The following is a 26,418-nucleotide window of genomic DNA, read 5'->3' as shown; positions in this document are numbered from 1 at the left end:
TATGAGGGTGTGACATTGATACTTTGCGGGGGTTCTTTTGTACTTTTATATCTGGGTGTGAGATGGTGACGTAATAGGAGTACCTGGAATTGTTTATCAAGTTGCGATAAAAACTAGGACCGCCATTTTCCGTATAAGTAATGGTTCATTACAGGTTGATGCAGTGTATGGTTCCACACACTTGTCCAAGTGGCATGTCATTGGGTAGGTTACACAGTAGTACACCCGAGCATAAACAACATGTTAAAATAAACAATAAAACTTTATTTTACAAAATGAACACATGTTTTCGACTACAGTTATACATCCGTATTCCCAACTATAACCTATGTTTTGCTTGGCAGCTGTCTGGAAATCCATTAATCATATCACATATGAACGTTATTTCGATCAACAACATAAACATAAATTACAACCACATAAAATAGTATAGTAATAGCATACTAATCGTTCTCTTGTAGTCTATTCGATGTATTTTTTATTTGATGTGGTGGGCGCCCTAAAACCCAAATACCATACCACCATACCAAAGCGACAATGTCCCTTCCAGGATTCCTTAGAAACCATTCTGGCAAGCCTGTACAGCCTGTGACTCGGCCTTCACTTCAAATGGACATACACTTACTACATCACTGCAATTGTAACAATTCCGACTGAGAACATTGAATTGTGACCTATTTGGATGACTTGCACACTTGGCTGATGCCGAGATGATATGTTCCACCATCTTGACTACGCCCTAACACACTTATACTGAACTACACGTACATATGTTGTCCATATACTCTACTAACTATATACTGTCCTAAAAGGACATAATGTGTCATATACTGTACTACACGTACATATTGTGTCCATATACTGTACTACACGTACACATTATGTCCATATACTGCACCACACGTACACAATGTGCCATACACTGTCCTACAAGTACACAATGTGCCATATACTGTACTACACGTACATTTTGTGTCAATATACTGTCCTACAAGTACACAATGTGCCATATACTGTCCTACAAGTACACAATGTGCCATACACTGTCCTACAAGTACACAATGTGCCACATACTGTACTACACGTACATATTGTGTCAATATACTGTCCTACAAGTACACAATGTGCCATATACTGTACTACACGTACACAATGTGCCATACACTGTCCTACAAGTACACAATGTGCCATATACTGTCCTACAAGTACACAATGTGCCATATACTGTACTACACGTACATAGTGTGTCCATATACTGTCCTACAAGTACACAATGTGCCATATACTGTCCTACAAGAACACAATGTGCCATATACTGTACTACACGTACATAGTGTGTCAATATACTGTCCTACAAGTACACAATGTGCCATATACTGTCCTACAAGTACACAATGTGCCATATACTGTCCTACAAGTACACAATGTGCCATATACTGTACTACACGTACATAGTGTGTCCATATACTGTCCTACAAGTACACAATGTGCCATATACTGTCCTACAAGTACACAATGTGCCATATACTGTCCTACAAGTACACAATGTGCCATACACTGTACTACACGTACATATTGTGTCCATATACTGTCCTACAAGTACACAATGTGCCATATACTGTACTACACGTACACAATGTGCCATATACTGTCCTACAAGTACACAATGTGCCATATACTGTCCTACAAGTACACAATGTGCCATATACTGTACTACACGTACATAGTGTGTCCATATACTGTCCTACACGTACATAGTGTGTCCATATACTGTACTACACGTACATAGTGTGTCATATACTGTTCTACACATACATAGTGTGTCCATATACTGCACAACACGTACACAATGTGCCATATACTGTCCTACAAGAACACAATGTGCCATATACTGTACTACACGTACATAGTGTGTCAATATACTGTCCTACAAGTACACAATGTGCCATATACTGTCCTACAAGTACACAATGTGCCATATACTGTCCTACAAGTACACAATGTGCCATATACTGTACTACACGTACATAGTGTGTCCATATACTGTCCTACAAGTACACAATGTGCCATATACTGTCCTACAAGTACACAATGTGCCATATACTGTCCTACAAGTACACAATGTGCCATACACTGTACTACACGTACATATTGTGTCCATATACTGTCCTACAAGTACACAATGTGCCATATACTGTACTACACGTACACAATGTGCCATACACTGTCCTACAAGTACACAATGTGCCATATACTGTCCTACAAGTACACAATGTGCCATATACTGTACTACACGTACATAGTGTGTCCATATACTGTCCTACAAGTACACAATGTGCCATATACTGTCCTACAAGAACACAATGTGCCATATACTGTACTACACGTACATAGTGTGTCAATATACTGTCCTACAAGTACACAATGTGCCATATACTGTCCTACAAGTACACAATGTGCCATATACTGTCCTTCAAGTACACAATATGCCATATACTGTCCTACAAGTACACAATGTGCCATACACTGTCCTACAAGTACACAATGTGCCATATACTGTACTACACGTACATATTGTGTCAATATACTGTCCTACAAGTACACAATGTGCCATATACTGTACTACACGTACACATTATGTCCATATACTGCACTACAAGTACACAATGTGCCATACACTGTCCTACACGTACATAGTGTGTCCATATACTGTACTACACGTACATAGTGTGTCATATACTGTTCTACACATACATAGTGTGTCCATATACTGCACAACACGTACACAATGTGTCATATACTGTACTACACATACATAGTGTGTCCATATACTGTACTACACGTGCACAGTGTGCCATACACTGTTCTACACGTACATAGTGTGTCCATATACTGTACTACACTTACATAGTGTGTCCATATACTGTACTGCATGTACATAGTGTGTCCATATACTGTACTACACGTACATAGTGTGTCCATATACTGTCCTACACGTACATAGTGTGTCCATATACTGCACTACACGTACACAATGTGTCATATACTGTCCTACACGTATACAATGTGTCATATACTGTCCTACACGTATACAATGTGTCATATACTGTTCACAAGGAACAATGTGTCACATACTGTCCTACACGTACACAATGTGTCATTTACTGTCCTACACGTACACAATGTGTCACATACTGTCCTACTCGTACACATTATGACCATATACTGCACTACACGTAAACAATGTGTCATATACAGTCCTACACGTACACATTATGTCCATATAGTGTACAACACGTACACATTATGTCCATATACTGCACAATACGTACACATTATGTCCATATAGTGCACTAAACGTACATATTATCTCCATATACTGTACTACATGTAAACAATGTGGCATATAACTGTGCTACACGTATACATTATGTCCATATAGTGCACTACACGTACACAATGTGTCATATACTGCACTGCACGTACACATTATCTCCGTATACTGCACTACACATACACATTATGTCCATATACTGTACTACACGTACACATTATGTCCATATAGTGCACTACACGTACACATTTTGTCCATATACGGCACTACACGTACACATTATGTCCATTTATTGCACTACACGTACACATTATGTCCATATAGTGCACTACACGTACACATTATGTCCATATACGGCACTACACGAAAACAATGTGTCATATACTGTACTACACGTACACATTATGTCCATATACTGCACTACACGTACACATTATGTCCATATACTAAACTACACGTACACAGTATGTCTATATACTGCACTTTACGTACACATTATGTTCATATACTGCACTGCACGTACACACGCTGTCATATAATTGTACTAAAAGTACACATTAGGTCCATGTACCGTCAGCTGTTGGCATACACTGCTTCACATGTCTGTGGTGTTGTATGGTTGATGTTATATGTTGTTATCTGCAGCTGCCTTCCATAGTCACGGATTGCAATACATTCTCAGTGTTGAAGTCAGGAGCGGGAAGGATGTTGGTTTACGTTCAGGATCTCCTCGTATACATTCTCGCCCGCTATGTCTCCTGCTGCAACATGGAGCGCAGACACTAACAGCAACACTACAGGAGGTGGCTACCATAGCACGGTTCATTCTCGCCCACCCTCTCGCCTGCTGCTACATGGAGCGCAGACACTAACAGCAACACTACAGGAGGTGGCTACCATAGCACGGTACATTCTCGCCCACCCTCTCGCCTGCTGCAACATGGAGCGCAGACACTAACAGCAACACTACAGGAGGTGGCTAATATAGCACGGTACATTCTCGCCCACCCTCTCGCCTGCTGCTACATGGAGCGCGGACACTAACAGCAGCACTACAGAAGGAAGTATGAGTTAGAGCATAGTGAGGTATTAATATATAGTGACAATGAGGTTTAAAAAATACGACATAATTTACATTTCGTACGGTTCGATGATTTGATCATTTTGTGATGACTTGACATGCTAATAATGCAAACCTGTGCCTTGATTGGTTGAGTAGTCAATGTCCTGGAAACAGACACAGACAAAAGTTATTTGGGGATTTCAACTGTTTTGCCATTATCACAACTGCGTATAAACATGTCTATAGAATTATATAGAATATTTATGTGCTCAGCGAAATAAAGTGTTTTCTTGACATTGCGATTTTTAATGAGTTCATACTTACCACAACATACGCATCAACATAGACTAAAATCATGGTCTGAAAAATGAATGGAAAACTGAGTGAATGTATGCAGTTATAATGGGTACTTTTTCAAGTCTATATGTCATACCACGAAAACAACGTGCCATTGTAGTTCACTGCATGCTAAGCTCGGCATAATGCTTAGTTAGTTTTCTTCACACGAAATATTTGATTAATAAGAGAAAGCAAAACAACTTCATAGTTACTCAATATCACTCAATAGAACACATATGTTGTTATCCGTATATGTCCTCGTCTTCTTGTTTCTCGCTACCATATTTTAAAACAATTGCTTGGAATATAGGCAAATTCAATGGATTCAATTCGATCGGATACACTTCGGGTCTTCGTCGAGATGAGCCAAGGCTTTAAAACTCCCTGCCCACCCCATGGCGGAGGTGCAATTGTTTTTAACCTGGTAGAGTGTCCGAACACATCACTTACCTTTATCACCGTACAGACGGCGAACAGGTACTCCAGTGTGTTGCCGTTAACGTGTGTCGTCACCATCAGGACCAGCGTGATCTCCGCACAGAAGTCCAGTACTATCATCACGCTCCTAAAACCTTGTCTGAAAGGAGAAAACAGTTTTTGAGCATATGTCAATATTCGCTGACTGGAAAGGTGAAAATATCACTTGCCCAAGTATAAATATGGTCTTTGCCGGGAAAGGCTTACGATTTGATCAAGTCAGACGTTTTCTTGAAGATTAAAGTAAACATATAAAGGGTTCTGTTCTAAAACAGGTTCATACCATCGACGTGTTATATTATGTAGCGACTTGACGATGAAATCTATTTCATCCGAGTGTTTTAATATAGGTAGAATAGGCAATTATCAAGCAAACCCTAAGCAGCACACTGAAGCAAGATTTTAGTACAAAGAACAAGTACCACATATCTACGAGGAGTGGCTGAAAAGTTCTCAACTTAACTAGGCTGCACTGCGATGACGGAGTTAGTTGTTAATTATTTTTCAATCCCTTCCTTATTTTAATCCCTTCCGAGATCCACAGGCATCTTCCATCACTCCAAAACTTCAAAACCACAGCCAAGGCGACAACAAATTTGTCAGGTGGAACAACACACCTTGACTGAGTTTTCCACGACGTTTATCCATAATATTGTCACGCAGTTGTCTCAACAGATAAGCATAATGTTCTCAACCATATCATGAGAGATGCCTACTGAATTGGCTATGTGGAATGTGGTGAGTTGTCTACCACATCATAGCCGTTAAAGGTCTTCCTGATCTTGGATCATCTTCCTGGCCTGCTCTGCCTACTTTGAACTCCACTACACACCTCGCAGCAGTGGCAAAGGAAGGAGCACCTTTCCCCAATGTTGATGCTATTTGCGCATGGTGGTTGTAAGGGTTAGCCCTTTCAGTTGGACATACTTGATGGCGCGCCGGCACCCAATTTGTCCATTTACATCAACAGAGAAGACCTTGTCACTGCAGAGATATGCTGCTTGTAAGCATGTAACGTATTGTACTTCAAGGGCGGATCCAGCAATCTTAAAAAGGAGGCGTCCAACATATCAAAATCTTCTGCGTGTGTGTGTTTTTGTTCTCTTTTATTTTTTATTTTGTATCTTTTGTGTGTGCGTGCGTGTGTGCGTGCGTGTGTGTGTGTGTGTGTGTGTGTGTGTGTGCGTGCGTGCGTGCGTGCGTGCGTGCGTGTGTGTGTGTGTGTGCGTGCGTGCGTGCGTGCGTGCGTGTGTGTGTGTGTGTGTGTGTGTGTGTACGTACGCCTACGTACTTAATACTAGCGTGTTAGGGGTGTCCTTTTTATGCGCGGGTACTTTTCAGCCCCTCCTCATACAGCTACTTGTATTTAACGGCTCAGGATGTTTTCGGCTTCCTCTTCCAGCAAATAGCGGACGAGTGTGAGAGTATAATCTAGATGGGTCGATTAGATTGTGTTGATTCGTACCCATATAACGTTTAAGCCATCAATTTTGCAATATTGTTTAAGGCAAGTGATTGACAATGTAAAATGATCCCCTCACAGGTGAATCATGCCGTTCGTATATCATTCTTAGACTCATTTTGAAAATAAGATTTAGTAACATTGTAACCTTTCTCCGGTTACATGGATGAAAACATATCTAATTCAACCACAGCCGTTAGTTATATGTTCTAACTTGAGAAGTGTGTTTTTCCGTCTATGCTGTGATTCCATATCCGGGTTCTTCTTCAATGGCACCCCGCTCTGCATGGGAACTTTCTCTTCCACATTCACGTCACTATGGTTACCCCGACCAGCACACGCACACATCACCACGACTCCGACATGAAGCTGGAAGTAGGGTAACAAGCATGACTTACTTACATCACCCGCCATCCACAGGAGCCGGAAGCTGGAGTAACAAGCATGACTTACTTACATCACCCGCCATCCACAGGAGCCGGAAGTTGGAGTAACAAGCATGACCTACTTACATCACCCGCCATCCACAGGAACCGGAAGTTGGAGTAACAAGCATGACCTACTTACATCACCAGCCATCCACAGGAACCGGATTTAGCACTCATGGGAGTAACATGACTGCCACACACTTTAAGTACCAGAATATCACAAAAGCAGTGCTAAATGGAGGAGTTTCACCCATAAGTATGCCTTTGCACATAAAAGAATATGCAGCTTGCCGCTGCTCACTAGCTTTGGGTCGGCGTATTTACTATAAGTTACATCTCTTACTTCAAACATTTCTAGCGTCAAACCAACCGTCGAGCGTAAAAATGCGTAAACAGGTTCCGTGACAGTCCGGCTAACAGCACGTTTAACCGTGAGGGTATCATACGGTCATATCCTGTGGACTGGGATGTTGTGCTAAGGTGCCGTTTAGGCTGTGTTAAGATAACCCGTTTCATGTGTTTAGACCTAAAACGTGTGTAGATGGAACACACTAAATCTGTATTCCGTTTAGGATTTAAACACTTTCTAAACATGTTTAGATCTGAGCATGACATGTATGTGTTTACATTCTAAACATATTTTTCCACAATGAAGTGCTCAAATTTTCAGAGGTTTACTGGCCCATGATAGTATTCAGGGGATATCTAATTCTATGCATGTAAAGTTCGGGTAAACTGTAATATATTCATGTTCCGATTTTCCCGTGGTACAAAGCGGATGTATAAGGCGGAGGTACAGGGCGGAGGAACAAGGAAGACGTACAAGGCGGAGGTACATGATACTGGTATATGACGGAGATTCAGGTTGCAGGTCTAAGGCGAATGTGCAGGGTGAAGGCACAGGGCAAGGTGTAGATACAGGGAGGTGGTACAGGGCGGATGTACAGGCGGGGATACAGGGCGAAGGTACAGGTGGGGATACAAGGTGGCGGTACAGGGCGGAGGTACAAGGCAGGGGTACAGGGCGGATGTACAGGCGAGGATACAGGGCGAAGGTACAGGTGGGGATACAAGGCGGAGGTACAGGGCGGAGGTACAAGGCGGGAATACAGAGCGGAGGATCAAGGGGGAGATATAGGGCGGATGTACTAGGTGGCGCTACAGGGCGGAGGTACAAGGCAGGGGTATAGGGCGGAGGTACAGGCGGGGATACAAGGCGGAGGTACAGGCGGGGATACAAGGCGGAGGTATAGGGCAGAGGTACAAGGCGGGAATACAGAGCGGAGGTACAAGGGGGAGATATAGGGCGGATGTACAAGGTGGCGGTACAGGGCGGAGGTACAAGGCAGGGGTACAGGGCGGAGGTACAGGCGGGGATACAAGGCGGGGATACAAGGGGGAGATATAGGCGGAGATACAAGGGGGAGATATAGGGCGGAGGTACAAGGCGGTAGTGCAAGGGAGGTACAAGGGGGAGATAGGGCGGAGGTACAGGGCGGATACACAAGGTAGCGGTACAGGACGGATGCACAGGCGGGGGTACAGGGCGGAGGTACAAGGGGGAGATATAGGTAGGAGGTACAAGGCGGAGATATAGGGCGGAGGTACAGGGCGGATGCACAAGGTGGCGGTACAGGGCGGGGGTACAGGGCGTAGGTAACAAGGGGGAGGTACAGGGCGGAGGTACAAGGGGAGGTACACTGCCGAAGTACAAGGGGGAGATACAAGGCGGAGGTACAGGGAGGATGTAAAGTTAACGGTACAGGGCGGATACATATGGTTAAGTAAAAGGGCGGAGATACAGGACCGTTGTACAGGATGGGGTGCAGGGCGAAGTTACGGGGAAGAGGTACAGGAAGGTGTTACAGGGCGCAGGTACAGGAAGGTGTTACAGGGCGCAGGTACAGGGAGGTGGTACAGGTAGGTGGTACAGGGCGCAGGTACAGGACGGAGTACAGGGCGGAGATTCGAGGCCAAGTAGTAGTATAGGTAATGGGGGTTCTGCCGCAACTCCACTGGAGCAGGATTCATATACCTATACTGCTACTACAGGAGGAATTTTTTATGCCAAAATGATGATGCGATTTAATGATAGTCATGAGATTAAGTTAAATTGGCTCTAGCTCACCAATACCTGGGGACCAATCATTGCTTCTATTAGTGATGTGATTCAACGAAAGTCGTTTTAAAAGAAATATCAATATTAATTAATAATGGATAAAATTTACTATAGCCCACGAGGATATTGGAAAGGTGTAGGAGCAATAAAAAAATTAGCCACCATGGCTAAGGTATCTAAAGATGTGGCCAAGGATTGGTTAAAGAAACAAGCGTTGTGGCAAATATATTTACCAGCACCGCGTTATATACCGAGGAAGAAGTTTGATATTTTTACAACGAATGAAGTTCATCAGGCTGACCTCTTGTTTCTTCCCCACGATAAGGTAAAACGCAAAACGTATAAGTACGCTTTAACGGTAGTTGATGTGGCTAGTCGATACAAAGAGGCTGAGCCATTAACATCGAAAGAATCAACAGAGGTAGCTAATGCACTGAGTCGCATATACAAACGTGGACCTCTAAAATGGCCTAAGCTATTTCAAGTAGATCCCGGTCGCGAGTTTATGGGATCGGTAACTAAACTGTTAACAAAGCACGATGTCGAAATCGTCCGTGGTGAAAGAGAGGCCCACCGCAGTCAAGCTATCGTCGAAAGATTTAACAGGACATTAGCGGAACGTTTGTTTGGCTATCAGTATGGGATCGAAATGAAATCCGAGCGATTGAGATCAACCGAATGGGTGACACGATTATCAGCCGTTGTATCAGCGCTGAATAATGAAGTAACGAGATTAATAGGGAAGAAACCATCCGATGCTATTAAAATGAAATCCGTGACTTCCGAATCTTCAGCACCGAGGAGAGGCAAAGAACGAAAACTTCCGGATAGAGTAAGGGTAAGATATTTATACCAGGCCGGTGAACTCGAAGGAGGCCTACGTCGCGCAACCGATCCCATATGGTCCCTTAAGACGTATAACATTAGTCGATTGGTTACGAAAGAAGGAGAGCCTATTCTTTATTATCTTCAAGATGGACCGGGTAGGGCATTTGTACGAGAAGAGTTGTTCATAGTTCCCGACGGTACGGTATTACCACCATAACCATAAGCATAGGTATTTACACCATCATTATCAATCCATCTCTTTGTATCTAAGGGGGATAATGATGTCTTGTTCATTCTTAATCCATATATCCTATGATCGTAACTTCTTAAAGAGTTCATCTCGTGTTTGAATGTTCTACCGTTGAATAATGATTCTTTATACTGTTCGTGTTTGATATGCTTTTTTACAACGTACTTCTTAACGCCCTTAGCTTTTCTTATCTCTCCATTATCGGACTTCTTTATAGAATACATCTTAGGTCTTAATCCTACATACTCCGCTATAGGGGTCCCAGCACATTCATCCTTCATCTTACCTAATACCTTTTTATTTACTACGCTGTGCAGTGCATTATCTTTTGGGTAATCGCTCGTGTCGTACATATCTATTTTTTCTGCCATATCTTTATACACATCCTCGGTTTGTATTTCCATCAACAAAGAATCTGTGTCGGTATATAACACCTCGCATCTATCGCCGTATTGCTTCTTAAGTTCGTTGTAATAAAAGTCATACATTAAGTGTTTTGACAAGTCGAGAATACTCATACCGACGTACACCGGTCTGTTGAATTTTATATTACTCTTCTGCATATGCAACGCGGCTAAGTCGTTATCGAATATCTTGCTTCTGTTAAAAGCCGGACTGGCTATAAGTTTCCTGAGTCTTTCTTCCTCATTAGATCTGACTAATTTAACATCAACACGCTTCCTTAGATTCTCCATAGTTTTACCAAATACCGAGTTATTCATGAGCTTATATAGATTCTTTTCGAAATCGCTGGTAGCTATCTTTCTTAAATCTGTGTTCAACCTTATATAGGGCTCCATCCAAGGGCTTTGATCGAACTTTAGAACTCTGTGTATTTTCTTAAGTTTCATACCTAACGATAGATACAACTGGAGATTTCTGTAGTGAACTATATATTTTGTTTTATCCATCAAATTTGGTACGAGTTTTTCTACGTTAGCTAACCTACTATTACCCATCAAGGAGCGTTGATATTCCGACATCCAATCTTTATTAACCATTAATCTTTCGGGAGCTAGCGGATAACTGTTGTGATCTTTATGTAACGAACTTGGATATTCCAAGTCAACTTCTAGTATGTACCCTTTATTCGCATCATTATTATGGATATTAACAACATTGATATCATCGACCCATTCAAAACCACCCGTGGGTAAAGGTTGACTCATAGCCCATCCGTACAAATTGTTAGCGTCGAGATATAATATGTGGGTGTCGGGTTTACTGGGATCGTATCCTTCCACTAATTTATTATTAGCCTTAGAATACCTTTTAGCTGCCATCGATATACCACCTCTTAATCCTTTCTCAATAAACAAGTGCATATCGTAATCTGTGAGTAGTTTTAGTTCTACACCGGTCTTCTTCAACAATGCATCCCACGATAGTCCGGGACTGGAATAGTACCATGCCGGGTCCAAGCCATATTGTTTGAAACATGTCTTTCTAAATATCTCGAATATATCGGCGAGTAACAGTACATCTGTTTTTAAGTACAGATCGTGATAATCGCCTAAATTCTTACAACCTAATTTATCCCAGACCGTCAGAGCATGTTCATAATCGGCATCTGTTATTCTAGATTCTGTTAAGTTACTATGGAATGATTCGAGGGGTGGTAATTCAGTTTCTTCGAATCTAGACCAATCATCCATATATTCGTAAGGATATACACCTTTTCTCAGCAACAAATGACGAGTTATCTTATCGGTATATTGATTTGTTATCGCGAAGTCATCGGGATTGTTCGCATTAGCTAAATTGTCCAGGGAAGATAACAGAAACTGTACGGAGTCTATGAATCTAAGCCCATTACTTTGCTTTGTTCTAGATTTCCCATCCTTGTCCCTATAATGTATAGGTTTAGTCAACGAGAACGATATGTATTTTTCCATATTGTTAGGAATGCACGTTAAACCGCCGTGGGTCTTCGAGATAGCTTGCATAATGAGATGTGAATCGTATCCCCTAAGGTTATGAAACACAACGGGGATGGGTATTGTTTGAGCATTCATTTTTAGTTTCAAGTTACACTCGTTATGAGCGGCTCCCCGATAATTACCCGTGACGTGACAATGATCTCTTACGGAATCCCCATCCAGGGGTTTATTACAAACGTGACAACTCGTTGACTTCTTATGGACCCTCCAATCATCCCTCGTCATACGCATGGGTTTCTTACACGATAATTTTTCCCTGATTATTCTCTCTTCATTTTGTAGATATTCTAGGAACTTTCCCGCTGCATCGGGTCCTCTGTAAATCACCGGCGGGTTTGTTTTCCCATCATACCTTACAACTATATATCCAAAACCACAAGGAATATGTTCTTGAGTTTTGTACGTAAAACTATTATCTTGATTATTATCTTGATTATTTTCTATGGGTTTGATAAGCGCTTCGAAGTCGGCGTAAATTACGTACGGTACTGGCATTTGATTACAATAATGTTCAAATTTTAATATATTTTTTCCTTCTTTAGGCATATCGATCCTGATAGCATTCTGTCCAACACCTCTGCAGTCTTCTTTATGCGCTTCTAATAGATCTTGTCTGCTGTACCCATGCAGGCATCTTTCGCAGAAATATTTCTTTTCTTTATGTTTTGTTTGATCGTATAGCAGCCTGTTTAAACTCTTTATCCACGTATAATGATATTTACCATCTTTTTCGATCAGAAATGAATTGATTCTGGGGATATTTTCCGGAGCGGAGCTTATCCTGTGTACAACAATTCCTTTAGAATGTCCGAAAACATTTATAGCTAAATTATTTTGCTTTTCCACCTTATCAATTTGCGATATTGGTGTAGGTTCGTCTATACCATCGAAGTTGAGTCCATCGTTTTGAGGATAGCTAGAAGGTCTATTTGCAATTTTAGAATCTACGGGGAACAATGCAGATCTTATCATCATTCTTAAACAGTCATCGGATTTATTTTTTACGTTAATTATGGCTTTTTTCTTCTTATAATACGGAGGTAAATCTATATAAGATCCACCTTTGAAGGGCATATAATTTGCTATATCTAAATATAAACTATCGATTTTATCAACACCCCAACCCGAACCTCTATTAGTCCAGCGTTCTAAAGTTTCCTGTATCCTCTGAATTGATGTATCTAATGATGAGTTTATAGTATCGGATTCGGTTATAACTTCTTGATTGCTACGGAAATATGGTTCGGTATATTCGGTGCTATCGTCTGTGTTACTTTTACTCAATGTCATTTTAATCGTCAGCTGGTATTTTATACTATGTAAATCATCTAATTCCTCATTAATTTTACTCGATATGATGGGCTTAATATCGTTAACATCCATGTTGGAATTGATATCCATCTTCCAACCTCTTAGATATTTACCAACGCCGGCGGATGTGGGTACAAATATTAATTCTTGTTGTTGATTCTCAACATCATTATCATGTTGATTATCATTATCATTATTATGTTGAATATCATTATCAATAGGTTGATTATTATCTAGTAAAGCGATCAATTCAGCTCTTCTCATTCGAGAATAACCTCTCAGCCCACTGTTTCTCGCTCGAACTTTGAGTTCTCTAACAGTCTGGGGTCTGTTGTATTCCAAACCGAGTAAATCAATCAATTCAGCTTTTCTCATACGAGAATATCCACGCAGTCCACTTTGCTTTGCCATAGCTTTTAATTCTCTGACAAAAACCATTGTGGTTGAATGGTATATGCAAAATGAGACAAATGTCTAATTGGTTGTTTTCATATATCTAAATACATATTCTCCCCAACCTATTCCTCTCATTGATGTAATCTCTCTTCCTAGCATAAATAATCTGGTTCCTGACCCTATCAGCACCGTGTTCCTTGCATAAACAATAACGACCTTTGACCCCTATCCCGCATACAGAACACGTATAGTTGATGTTTCCGCGCCTGATGTAATAGTTGTGTATCCCGCAGTAAAAAAAATCAACACAGCGCCGGTTACAAAGGGTAGTCTTTCCCATGAGTGTAAACTTGCAGTTATTCATGGTATATACATCTATCATATCATTTGTCTAAATGCAAATCACAGTTACACTGTGAGATATTGATTATTCATAGCCACAGCTGTCACTCCGACTTATGCATGGTATAGCTGAAAATCAATACAGAAGTCAATCCCAACATGATAAATGTGACCTCTCGGTTCTTTTGTTCCTCTGACGGTGTATAAAACTGACTCATTGTTGGTCTTGGTATTGGGTCTAGTTTTTTCCCATAAACGAGGAAGTATTCGTGCATGGCAGATTCAACATCCTTAAACGTTTGAATTGAATGTCCTTCCTTAATCAGTTGTTCATGAATAAAGTCTAATCTCTTCATTCTCTGCTGTGTATATTGTAACTGGGCTGCTTGGTATTGTTCTAAAGCTTTATTATGTCTTTTCTGCTCCGAACCTCTCATACTAGAAAATAAAAAATTACTCCCCGAAAAAGCTAGAGCATTAACAACAGCTCCACCGACCATCATCGCAATTGATGCCATATAAAATATTCAAATGTTTATATGAATATAAATATTCAAATGTTTAATTACTTCATTATGTCTTCCGGGATAAGTCCTTGTTTGATGAGCATATCCTTCGTTGCCATAGCTAATCCAATATCCAGAACCATCATTGGTATGTCATATCCATTAAAATCTAGCTTGGGAGGTGTGGCTTTAGTAATCATTTTAACCATACGGGCATAGCCAATGGCCAAGCCGGTGACCACCGCTGAATGATACGTCGCGTTTACCAACATTTTACCGTCTGTAGCTGGAGTAGTCATGCTTCTTATAGCATTATATGAGGACTAACCTCTAATTGAACTTGTTGTTGCGGCGGGGGTGACGTTTTCTCTTCTCCGGACTTATAAAAGAACCATACAACCGCTATACCAGCAACTCCTACTAGTGCCCATGTTTTAATAGGATTAATATTTGAATTATTTATTAATTTCGCTTTGCGCGCCAGCCCTCCCTTTCTTCCTGCAGCTATTTTTTTGGGGTTCTTAGTAACTCTGGGTTGTTTTTTTGTTTTCTCATTCACTGGTGGTGGTTCCTCATTCACTTGTTGTTCCGCAATCTGTTGTTGCGTTTCCACAATCTGTGGTTCCTCGCTCACAATCTGTTGTGTCACCTGTGTCTCCATTTATATTATTAAGTGGGCACGTATGTTTAAATTGACAATACCTAGCCGTTATTAAAGCTGTGGTGAACGGAGCTAAGAACATTCCGTATCTATGATAAAACTCACAGCTCACTGCGCTTATAGCATGTTCGATGAATGGGTCTTTCTCGAGAGATTCGCATAAATACAGGCGATGTTCTGCCGGGATGGGGAGAAACGTACTAGCTACGGCTGTGTATAGTTGTAATATAGAAGACCCTATCGTTTTAGTCATGGTAGCTCCCAGTCTAGACTCGTAATGAGCGTACAGTTTTTTAATCTCTTCGTCGGTCATGTTATCTATTTTTTCGATGGTATAATTTTCTCCCAAATATTGGGAACATTTTCCACCGGCTACCAAAGCGGCAAGTCTTTCTCTATGTTTATCTAAAGATTATCAGCATGTTGATCTGCATCAGATTCTTTGAGCATTTGTTCGATGAGTTCGTCGCATTCCATAATGTAATACCTAAGGAGATATTTAAGTCTAACATAATATAATATGACATATCCAATACATCCCGTAATAATGAACTGTTGTGAAAGAATGAGGATTTCGAACCACATTATGTCATATTAACCGCTAATGTTCAATTTATCTAATTTTTACTATAATTTGGCCACATTTTGCTACAATTTGCTACATTTTTGCCACAATTTTGCTACAATTTGCTATAATTTTGCTATATATTTGCTACATTTTGCTAAGCAATTGCATAAGCAGCTGGTTGATCGGTTTTTAATACGAGTTTACAGTGCTTCGTTGCCGCTAACACTTTTCTGACTTTGTCTCGTTCCCCCTTGGTATAAATGACATCATTTTCGCGTAAACATTCCTCGAATGAATCTCGATCTTTGCAATGAAAAAGCGCTACCCATTTGGTCTGCTCTCTGAGATCTTTCAGGACAGAGTTGTATTTTTGAGTAAGTACCCAAACGCTATGTTGAGTATGCCGACCGGAGAATGCTAAATAGGAAAGCATATCTTTCTCTTTTGTGAGTTCTTTACTCGCGCTGCAATCGTCTATTACGAAAAGGGTCGATTCTCCTTTGTATTTTTCGTGACATACTCGGAGACAGTCTTGTAAACGATCGCCCGGATCGACTCTGTGTACCCCGTCGTCATTCATTACCCAATCTCTCGATAGGTATGTTTTATTAACGCTTATAGTCGGGCACAGAATAATGATATGATCGAAAACGTCCCGATATTGACTTTGTAAAATATCTAGAATAAAAGCTGTTTTTCCGCAGCCCGTTTGCCCGCATATGATAGCGCAGTGCGGATCTTTAGGTAAAAGATTATCAATAGATTGCTTGCACGAATCTCCCATTCTGTATATTAAGTTGCGCATCCATAATCACGTACAAATATATGTTTAATTTACCAGCCGCTTCCTGAAGCTTCGTTATCTGTATGGTGGCACCCTCGCTAGCATTTTCTATTCTCCTCCCACTGCCGTGTAATTGGTCATCGTCCGTTGTTCGCATGTCGAGCCATAGCGCGTACTTCGTTGTGAGGTATTCGCCCATCGATACACTCCCGAGAGACAGATCTTTCACGACTGCGTTAACTTCCGGAGAACGTTTTATAGAAGGAAGTTTTTTAATCTCATCCCACTGGTGATACGCTAGCATTCCTTGGCTATATAGTTGATTAGGAATGCCCTCGATAGTCAATTCTACTTTTGTAATCTTGGGATTGTAAAACTTCTCGGTATTTCTTTTAAACGCATCGGAGGGGTCCTCGAACAACATTAAAATACCCTTCAGCGACCTCGTGGGGACGTTTAGATTGATATTCCACATCGTATCTTTTTTGTCCCTCGTGATCTTTCGGTGTCGCAGCACGCGATCGTACAAAATGGCTAAACTTCCGGTATACTGGTTATGAATTTGTCTGGCTAATTCGGGATCCGTTATCATATCGTACTCCAGCGATATATTGTCAATGGAATAGCTAGCATCATCATTAGCAGATCTGATTACTCTACCGTAGTCATTAAAAGTGAGTTCGTATTCTAACCTATCGCCTAGGGATGCTTGATAAAAGGGCATGTGGGAATCTAGTAATTCAAAGTCTAAGGGAACATAGAATCTGTTACCTAATGCGTCGGCAACGGCCTTATCTTTTTCGTTGGTATCAACACCATTTTCAGCACCCACGCGCAGTCTCAATGTGTTCTTATTACAAATACCTTGGTACTGTAAGTTTTCCCGCTCTTTATCCGTTCTCCAGAGATCCATGTAGCAATAGTATACATCGCTATCATCGATACTCAAAACCTCATTACCGCTAATTTTAATGGCGATTTTCTTAACGATAGCACGACCTATGTTCTGAACGAGCTCCCTGTTAACGTCTGTAGAAGTCAAACTAATCGTAAATGCTAGTCGGACAGTTCCCGGAACTAACACATCGTGTGCGCCGAGATTAGGAAAGCGAACCAGAAGCGTTTGATTCTGATCTATGGTACTAGGGTTATTAGTTATAGTTACAGACTGACGAATTGCTTTGACCCCTAATGGATGTCGAAGTCTACGATAGGGGTTTAACTTGCGTCCGTATTGCGAAGACATTGTTTATATTGAAATTATGTACCCTATGTTTAATATAAAAATGGCTAATTTTGAACATAATGAATTAGATCTAAGTACATTTGATGACTTTGATAACTCAAACGAAGAGGGTACTGATGAAACCAACTTTGGTGGCACGAATCTTAACGATGAAATTTTACAATCAACCGTCAATGATTATTACGATGCATTAAAAGATGATAAAAATTATGTTATCCCAATAGGTCGTGACTATTCAAAGTTTAAGCTAGATGGTAAAGGAATATTGCGACTGCGTGGCGCTCCGGATATTGATCTTATGCATTATAGTACTCGTAAGCCCCTAGCCTTGTCTACTATAGCTGGTAAACATAGCCGCGAGTTTGTTCGTGATAAATTAGGTTTTGTAGAATACGGACGAGCAAAACTTCCCGCGAAGACTACTAAGGTTCTTCGAACCGTGCGTACTGAACTCGGTAATACAGATGATTTGGAAGCAGCCTCTAACGTGGCCACGAACGGACTCGGAGAAATCTTAGATACCTATTACGATAATTCCACGGTCAGTGTATCACCATACTCAGAGTTCAGTATTAGGGAATTACGAGGTCTTGACAAGGCAATGCGAACAATGCGGGGAGAACTCATCAATAATATAGCCAAGATATCCGAAATCGACAAGCATATAGCTCAAGAGAAAACAAAACTCGAACAGGCGGGCGATGAGTTCAGTAGACGCCGCGTAGCGGAAAGATTACGTAACTTAGAAGACGAAAGATCGGCCCGCCTCGAAGCTGCTTCCAGTAATAGAAAGGCACTTCGTTCGCAAATCAGTCGTATTCGAGAAACTATCGATCAAGTCCTCAACGATGACACTACACTGGCCGATAAAATTAAAACATTGTTCAGAGAACAGGGAATAACCATTGCCAGTATTTTAACCGCGTTGGGATTTATTATATCGACTTTGACTCTCTCGTTAACAGGTGGCAGTACAGGTGGAGGTACACCGCCCAACGATAAAAATGGTATAAAAGAGTGGATAAAAAAGCATTTAAAAGCATTAGGTTCAGCACTGGGAAAGCTCGCTGAGAAAGCCGCGGTCGCACTTCCCGGTATAATAGGGAGTGTTGTTTCCTGGCTATTGAATTTATTAGCTAAGACCACCACTTGGCTTAGTCAAAACTTGTTGGGGTTGATCGTAGCAATTGCAGGGCTGTTGTACGTATTCGCTAAGAACTATTTAACCACCAAATCATGAGTAAGCCAACCGAGACTCCACCCACTACGAGCGCTGTTTTTTCATCGATATGTTGTTGATTTTTAGCCTCAATATGCGGTGGCACTTGTGCGTTAGTAGATGGTTGAGCGATAGTTGGTGTTTGCGGCTTGACTATTCCCTTTTCGCCCGTGATCGTTTGCGTTATTAATTCGACGTTAATATCTGAATTTATACCTGGTTTTTGTTGATCGGTAGCGATAACAATTTTATTATTATAGCCTATCACTTGACCGATCTTAAGTTCCATATTACTCGGAGACATGTATAGTCCCGGCGCATAAACGAAGTCCACTTTGGATTGAGCGTACTGTAATGCATCTTGAAAACGCTTTATAGACGATGGTATGTCAACTGGTGAATTAATGGCGTCCTCCACGTTTGCGACAAACTGTTTTTGTGCATCGAGCGCCGTCCCAGTACCGATAATGGATTTTCGTGTTTGCGATTGTGCACCGAGAATTGCCCATACATAAGTTCTTATCGATTCATTAAATCTTACAACTCCTGGGTTAGTAAAATTATTTTCTGTTTTATCATTAAGAAATTCATTCCAAGCGTTTGCGGTATCGTTCATTTGTATAAATTTTGTAACAATATAAGCCAAACCACCCTTAAAACTCATAAGGGAACCTCTCCAATCGTTACTCGAAAGTTCCCAGCCATGATTAAGATTATGCAATCTTACAAAAAGATTGTCTTTCTGTAAGAATTTAAATGGATCGAATGGTTGATGAGTTTTTTTTAACTAAATCATCGCTGACTTCTTTAACAGTTCTTTGTCCGCTGTACGGAACACCTAGACCATGGTTTGCTCCTTTAATGCGCCAATCTTTACTCGTAGAAACATTAAATTCATTACAAATACGCTCATACGCGGACCTATCATAATTATTATTTGTGGAATTCCACGCTCGATCCTGCGGTAATGGAGCATTAATTTCTTTAAGTATACGTCTAATCTGATAATACACGTGAAATAATAAAACAGACTTATTTAGCATAAATCCTGGAGCATTAACAGATACGCCACATCCCGTTGTGGCACACCATTTGGCAAAGTTTAACTGATTCTGCCAAAATTGCATCGGATTGTGAAACCAATCGTGCACCATTTTATCGCTAGTTGCCGTGACCCTGTACTTTTCAAAGATATCTGGGAATTTAACGAAAAATTCAGCACCAGAGGCAGTTACTATAATCGATTGATTAGTAATGTATCTCGATTTCATATTTAAGTTATGATATAGTATCATTGTATATTTAATATGTATGTTACACTACCTGGAATAACAAATGGTCAGTCTATTGAACTGCTTCATACTATCGATAACTCGGATGGACAACTCGAAGTAGCTCTATGCGATGTAACGTATTACCAACGGTGGACCAATATAAGTGCTGCAAGAAGAAATAATAAGATGATTATACCAGGTGAAAACAGGGGTAGTGAAAAACTCATTATTATACCTGATGGGTATTACAGCGTATGCTCACTCAATGATGAAAATTTTAAGTCTAATGGAATAAGTATCACACAAAATGAGTCGAATGGGACAGTGAAAATATACACTGGAAAAACAGGTATAATTATTGACGAGAACTTAGCAATTACACTTGGATTTGGACAGTCAGTAGTATTACCACCTAAAAAAACAGTGACTGTATATGCATTACCCGATTTAGTTCCCTATAAAGAGTTGTGCATCCATCTTGATCAGATCAGTACAACGGATAATATTCAACAAGAAAGTCCTTCAACTCTACTCAGATGTGTTCCAGTTAAAGATGAAAAATATAATAGTGGTAGAACGGAATCTTTCTCAACATTACAATATAAAAAATTGAAGCGGGGTATTATTTCAGACCTCAAAATTTCTGTATTAGATGTAAAACATCAACCTGTACATATAGGATACTTAAGTGTAACACTCCATATTAAAAATAATGGTTAATTCCATATTTAAGTTATGATATAGTATCATTGTATATTTGATATGTATGTTACACTCCTGGGAATAACAAATGGTCAGTCTATTCAACTGCTTCGTACTATCGATAACTCGGATGGACAACTCGAAGTCGCTCTATGCGATGTAACGTATTACCCACTGTGGACCAATATAAGTGCTGCGAAAATTAATAATAGGATACATATATTAGATGAAGATGCTCCTGACAAATACATTACTATACCTGATGGGTATTACAGCGTATGCTCACTCAATGATGAAATTTTTAAGCCTAATGGAATTAGTCTCTCACAAAATGAATCGAATGGGATGCTGAAAATCGACACTGGAGAAAATGGTGTAATTCTTATCCCATACTTAGGAATTACACTTGGATTTGAGCTTAAAATTATAAGTTCTAACGAAACACAACATGGAAATACATTGCCCGATTTAGTTCCCTATAAAGAGTTGTTCATCCATCTTGATCAAATAAGCACGACGGATAATATTCAACTAGAAAGTCCTTCAACTCTACTCAGAAGTGTTCCAGTGAAAAATGAAAAATATAATAGCGGTAGAACGGAATCATTCTCGTTATTACAATATAAAAAATTGAAGCGTGGTATTATTTCAGACCTCAAAATTTCTGTATTAGATGTAAAACATCAACCTGTACATATAGGATACTTAAGTGTAACACTCCATATTAAAAATAATGGTTGATGCATCAGGCCCTGGAACAGTAAGACAATGTAATACAATTGCGCTTTCCGATCTCGGAGACACAGAAGGATTTGATAAACCCGGTTACAATGGTAAGTTATACGCTTTACACTTACACGATAATGTATACAAGCGGAAAGAAGTCACATTCACGGGTAATCTAGGAGATTTAAGCGATGTCGATGTTAGTAGACTCCTTAAAAACACTTCGTACAATATTACTCGCAACGACGATAATAAATGGACTATGGTTGAAGCAAACATCGAGTGGCTACTGAATATCGTCATTATCCCACCTTATGTGATGATGGGTAAGGGACATAATTTAATTAAGATAATAAATAGTGGCATCGTACTCGCGGCTTATATCCCGTCAAAACGAAAAAGTGTGTTGGTCACTCCCCTGCCAGATGATCCAGGTCATATGATATATAGTCGTCCGGCCTTAAAAAACATTAGTTTAAATTTGGTTACTGAATTCGAAGATATTAAAGATAACTTGAGTGCAATACCTAATCTTTCTACGCTTATTATTGAAGTCTTGTTCGGAGATGCACCGGAAGATGCCTTTGAAATATTACCAGGTCTATCGATTAAATGGTTCAAGAATCACGAGCGTCAACGTTGCAGTATTATTCATATCGGAGCATCGCCCGTTGCAACCCTCGAGGGGGTCCAAATTATTAAAAGTGACAGCATTTCTCTTTCTAAGATATTCTTGCCGTATAATATACATTTGATAAGATTGATGTATAGTCTCAAAACATTTAAGCAAGACCAATTAAAGACTATTATATGATCGTAATATACACTATGAGTTTATATCCGGCGCTCGGTGAAGCATTTGAAAAGATGGAAACTGTTGATGGATTTCGATTACATCAAATAAGCGACATAAAACGTCGAATAGAGAAGGATAGGGAGTTGAGACTTGGATTGTATAAAAAGTATCGCAGAGCCGTGAATGCTCTTGACGGAGTTGACACCGCTCTTGTAGTATCTGGCATGGGACTCGGTGTAGCGGGTATCGGTTTACTATCAACTATAATCGCCGCGCCTATCGTGCTCGGCATGGAAATAACCGCTGGAGTCTCAGGACTGGCAGGAATAGCGATAAAATTCATTTCTCGTAGGTTACAAAAGAAAGCATTAAAACACGATAGTATTCGGATACTCGCCGAAGCAAAGTTGAACAGCATTGAGGATCATATTTCGACAGCAATGGCCGATTGTAAGATATCCGAGGATGAGTTTCGTTTAGTGCTGTCGGAGCTCAACAAATACAATAAAATGAAGCAGGAGATTCGATCAAAATCTCGTAAGACCAGTGGTATTAGCGAAGACGAGAAAAAAAAGTTCATAGAAGAGGGGAGGCAACAAGCGCGTCAATTATTCCGTGCCAAAACCAAAGAACTGGTTGGAGATTAAAAATAGATTGTTTACTATCGTGTGATTACATTTAGACAAATGCTAACATAAATATATAATAATGGAGAAAGCTATTCAATGGAAAGAATTACCACAAGGTTTTTATTATATCAGTGATGCCAAACCAACCAAATACGGTTATCAATTGTTTCTTATCAATTTACAAAAAGAGTGTAGTTATATAGTCTGGTCTCCTAGTAAAATGAACGAAGAACTTAATAAAAATGTTGAATATCGCTTTATCGATAAAAATAATAAAGAATATTTTTATTACCATTTAGACTCATCTAAAGCAATGATTGGCCCCAGGTATTGGTAGTGGTCCAGAACCATCATTACCTATAAAAATTTATATCATTGACTCCACCTAGAGCCAATTTAACTTAATCTCATGACTATCATTAAATCGCATCATCATTTTGGCATAAAAAATTCCTCCTGTAGTAGCAGTATAGGTATATGAATCCTGCTCCAGTGGAGTTGCGGCAGAACCCCCATTACCTATACTACTCAAGTTACAAGGCGGAGATTCACGGCGGAGGCAGAGGTCGGATGTTGAGAGAGGAATTTGGATTGAAATGGGACAGACCTTTCTTAATCTTGCCGTGCGCGGGACATCGTTAAGATGACGGGCATATCGAGTATATATGTAAAGAGTGCCAGGACCCATTTACGACCACCTTACCAGTAGTGCCGTCGCGGTAGTGCCCAGTAACGATAAGGCTGCGTCTCTTTTCGTGTTGACCCAGCATCTGGAATACGGGAAGGACAGTTGAGGCAAGTGTGATGCAACAGTCCTACAAATAACGCACGCTGTGTTTCAGGCGTCAACTTTAACTATATCTGTCCGGACTGAACACATTTTCAACTCTGCAAACACACAAGACAACCCTAACAATGGAACAGTGAAGGATGTAATGAATGTACGCGCCTCTTGTTCCTTTACAGTAGGTCAGTAACTAACGTGTATGTACTTATAGCTGCGTTGTTCCTTTACAGTAGGTCAGTAACTAACGTGTATGTACTTATAGCTGCGTTGTTCCTTTACAGTAGGTCAGTAACTAACGTGTATGTACTTATAGCTGCGTTGTTCCTTTACAGTAGGTCAGTAACTAACGTGTATGTACTTATAGCTGCGTTGTTCCTTTACAGTAGGTCAGTAAATAACGTGTATGTACTTATAGCTGCGTTGTTCTTTTACAGTAGGTCAGTAACTAACGTGTATGTACTTACCTCTGCATTGTTCCTTTACAGTGGGTCAGTAACTAACGTATATGTACTTACCTCTGCGTTGTTCCTTTACAGTAGCTCAGTAACTAACGTGTATGTACTTACCTCTGCATTGTTCCTTTACAGTAGGTCAGTAACTAACGTGTATGTACTTATCTCTGTATTGTTCTTTTACAGTAGGTCAGTAATTAACGTGTATGTACTTACCTCTGCGTTGTTCCTTTACAGTAGGTCAGTAACTAACGTGTATGTATTTACCTCTGCGTTGTTCCTTTACAGTAGGTCAGTAATTAACGTGTATGTACTTATCTCTGTATTGTTCTTTTACAGTAGGTCAGTAACTAACGTGTATGTACTTACCTCTGCGTTGTTCCTTTACAGTAGGTCAGTAACTAACGTGTATGTACTTACCTCTGCATTGTTCCTTTACAGTAGGCCAGTAACTAACGCGTATTTACTTACCTTTGCATTGTTCCTCCACAGTAGGTCCTTAACTATTGTGTATGTACTTACCTCTGCATTGTTCCTCCACAGTAGGTCAGTAACTAACGTGTATGTACTTATAGCTGCGATATTCCTTTACAGTAGGCCAGTAACTTACGTGTATGTACTTATAGCTGTGTTGTTCCTTTACAGTAGGTCAGTAACTAACGTGTATGTACTTACCTCTGCATTGTTCCTTTACAGTAGGTCAGTAACTAACGTGTATGTACTTACCTCTGCATTGTTCCTTTACAGTAGGTCAGTAACTAACGTATATGTACTTACCTCTGCGTTGTTCCTTTACAGTAGGTCCGTAACTATTGTGTATGTTCTTACCTCAGCATTGTTTCTTTACAGTAGGTTAGTAACTAACGTGTATGTATTTACCTCTGCGTTGTTCCTTTACAGTAGGTCATTAACTAACGTGTATATACTTACCTCTGCATTGTTCCTTTACAGCAGGTCAGTAACTAACGTGTATGTACTTATCTCTGCATTGTTCTTTTACAGTAGGTCAGTAACTAACGTGTATGTACTTACCTCTGCGTTGTTCCTTTACAGTAGCTCAGTAACTAACGTGTATGTACTTACCTCTGCATTGTTCCTTTACAGTAGGCCAGTAACTAACGTGTATTTACTTACCTTTGCATTGTTCCTTCACAGCAGGTCAGTAACTAACGTGTATGTACTTATAGCTGCGTTGTTCCTTTACAATAGCTCAGTAACTAACGTGTATGTACTTACCTCTGCTTTGTCCTTTACAATAGGTCAGTAACTAACGTGTATGTACTTACCTCTGCATTGTTCCTTTACAGTAGGCCAGTAACTAACGTGTATGTACTTATAGCTGCGTTGTTCCTTTACAGTAGCTCAGTAACTAACGTGTATGTACTTATAGCTGCGTTGTTCCTTTACAGTAGGTCAGTAACTAACGTGTATGTACTTATAGCTGCGTTGTTCCTTTACAGTAGGTCAGTAACTAACGTGTATGTACTTATAGCTGCGTTGTTCCTTTACAGTAGGTCAGTAACTAACGTGTATGTACTTATAGCTGCGTTGTTCCTTTACAGTAGGTCAGTAAATAACGTGTATGTACTTATAGCTGCGTTGTTCTTTTACAGTAGGTCAGTAACTAACGTGTATGTACTTACCTCTGCATTGTTCCTTTACAGTGGGTCAGTAACTAACGTATATGTACTTACCTCTGCGTTGTTCCTTTACAGTAGCTCAGTAACTAACGTGTATGTACTTATAACTGTGTTGTTCCTTTACAGTAGGTTAAAAACT

The 26,418-nt window shown here is 40.2% G+C and overlaps 1 protein-coding gene across 6 annotated transcripts in view; it reads right to left on the bottom strand.

Moving 5' to 3' along the window:
- Positions 1–249: 249 nt before the first annotated feature.
- The window catches only part of LOC124149538 (adhesion G protein-coupled receptor L2-like), a 71,513-nt gene continuing 45,344 nt past the window's right edge, over positions 250–26,418 (bottom strand). For 3 of the 6 annotated variants that reach the window (XM_046521207.2, XM_046521208.2, XM_046521211.2), the window contains 6 exons: positions 24,104–24,170; positions 6,890–7,044; positions 5,187–5,313; positions 4,722–4,757; positions 4,531–4,561; positions 250–4,095 (listed from right to left, as the gene is read on the bottom strand). In XM_046521207.2, coding sequence (XP_046377163.1) covers positions 4,025–4,095; positions 4,531–4,561; positions 4,722–4,757; positions 5,187–5,313; positions 6,890–7,044; positions 24,104–24,170 — 487 coding nt within the window. In that variant the 3' untranslated portion in view covers positions 250–4,024. Of the gene's footprint in view, positions 4,096–4,469; positions 4,562–4,721; positions 4,758–5,186; positions 5,314–6,889; positions 7,045–24,103; positions 24,171–26,418 lie in introns of those variants that run through there. The other 3 variants (XM_046521210.2, XM_046521209.2, XR_006863118.1) reach the window with 3 other exon arrangements.

Source organism: Haliotis rufescens, unplaced genomic scaffold, assembly GCF_023055435.1.
Source record: "Haliotis rufescens isolate VD_foot unplaced genomic scaffold, xgHalRufe1.0.p SCAF_4, whole genome shotgun sequence".
Taxonomy (NCBI): domain Eukaryota; kingdom Metazoa; phylum Mollusca; class Gastropoda; order Lepetellida; family Haliotidae; genus Haliotis; species Haliotis rufescens.
This window is presented reverse-complemented; position numbering and strand designations above follow the sequence as displayed.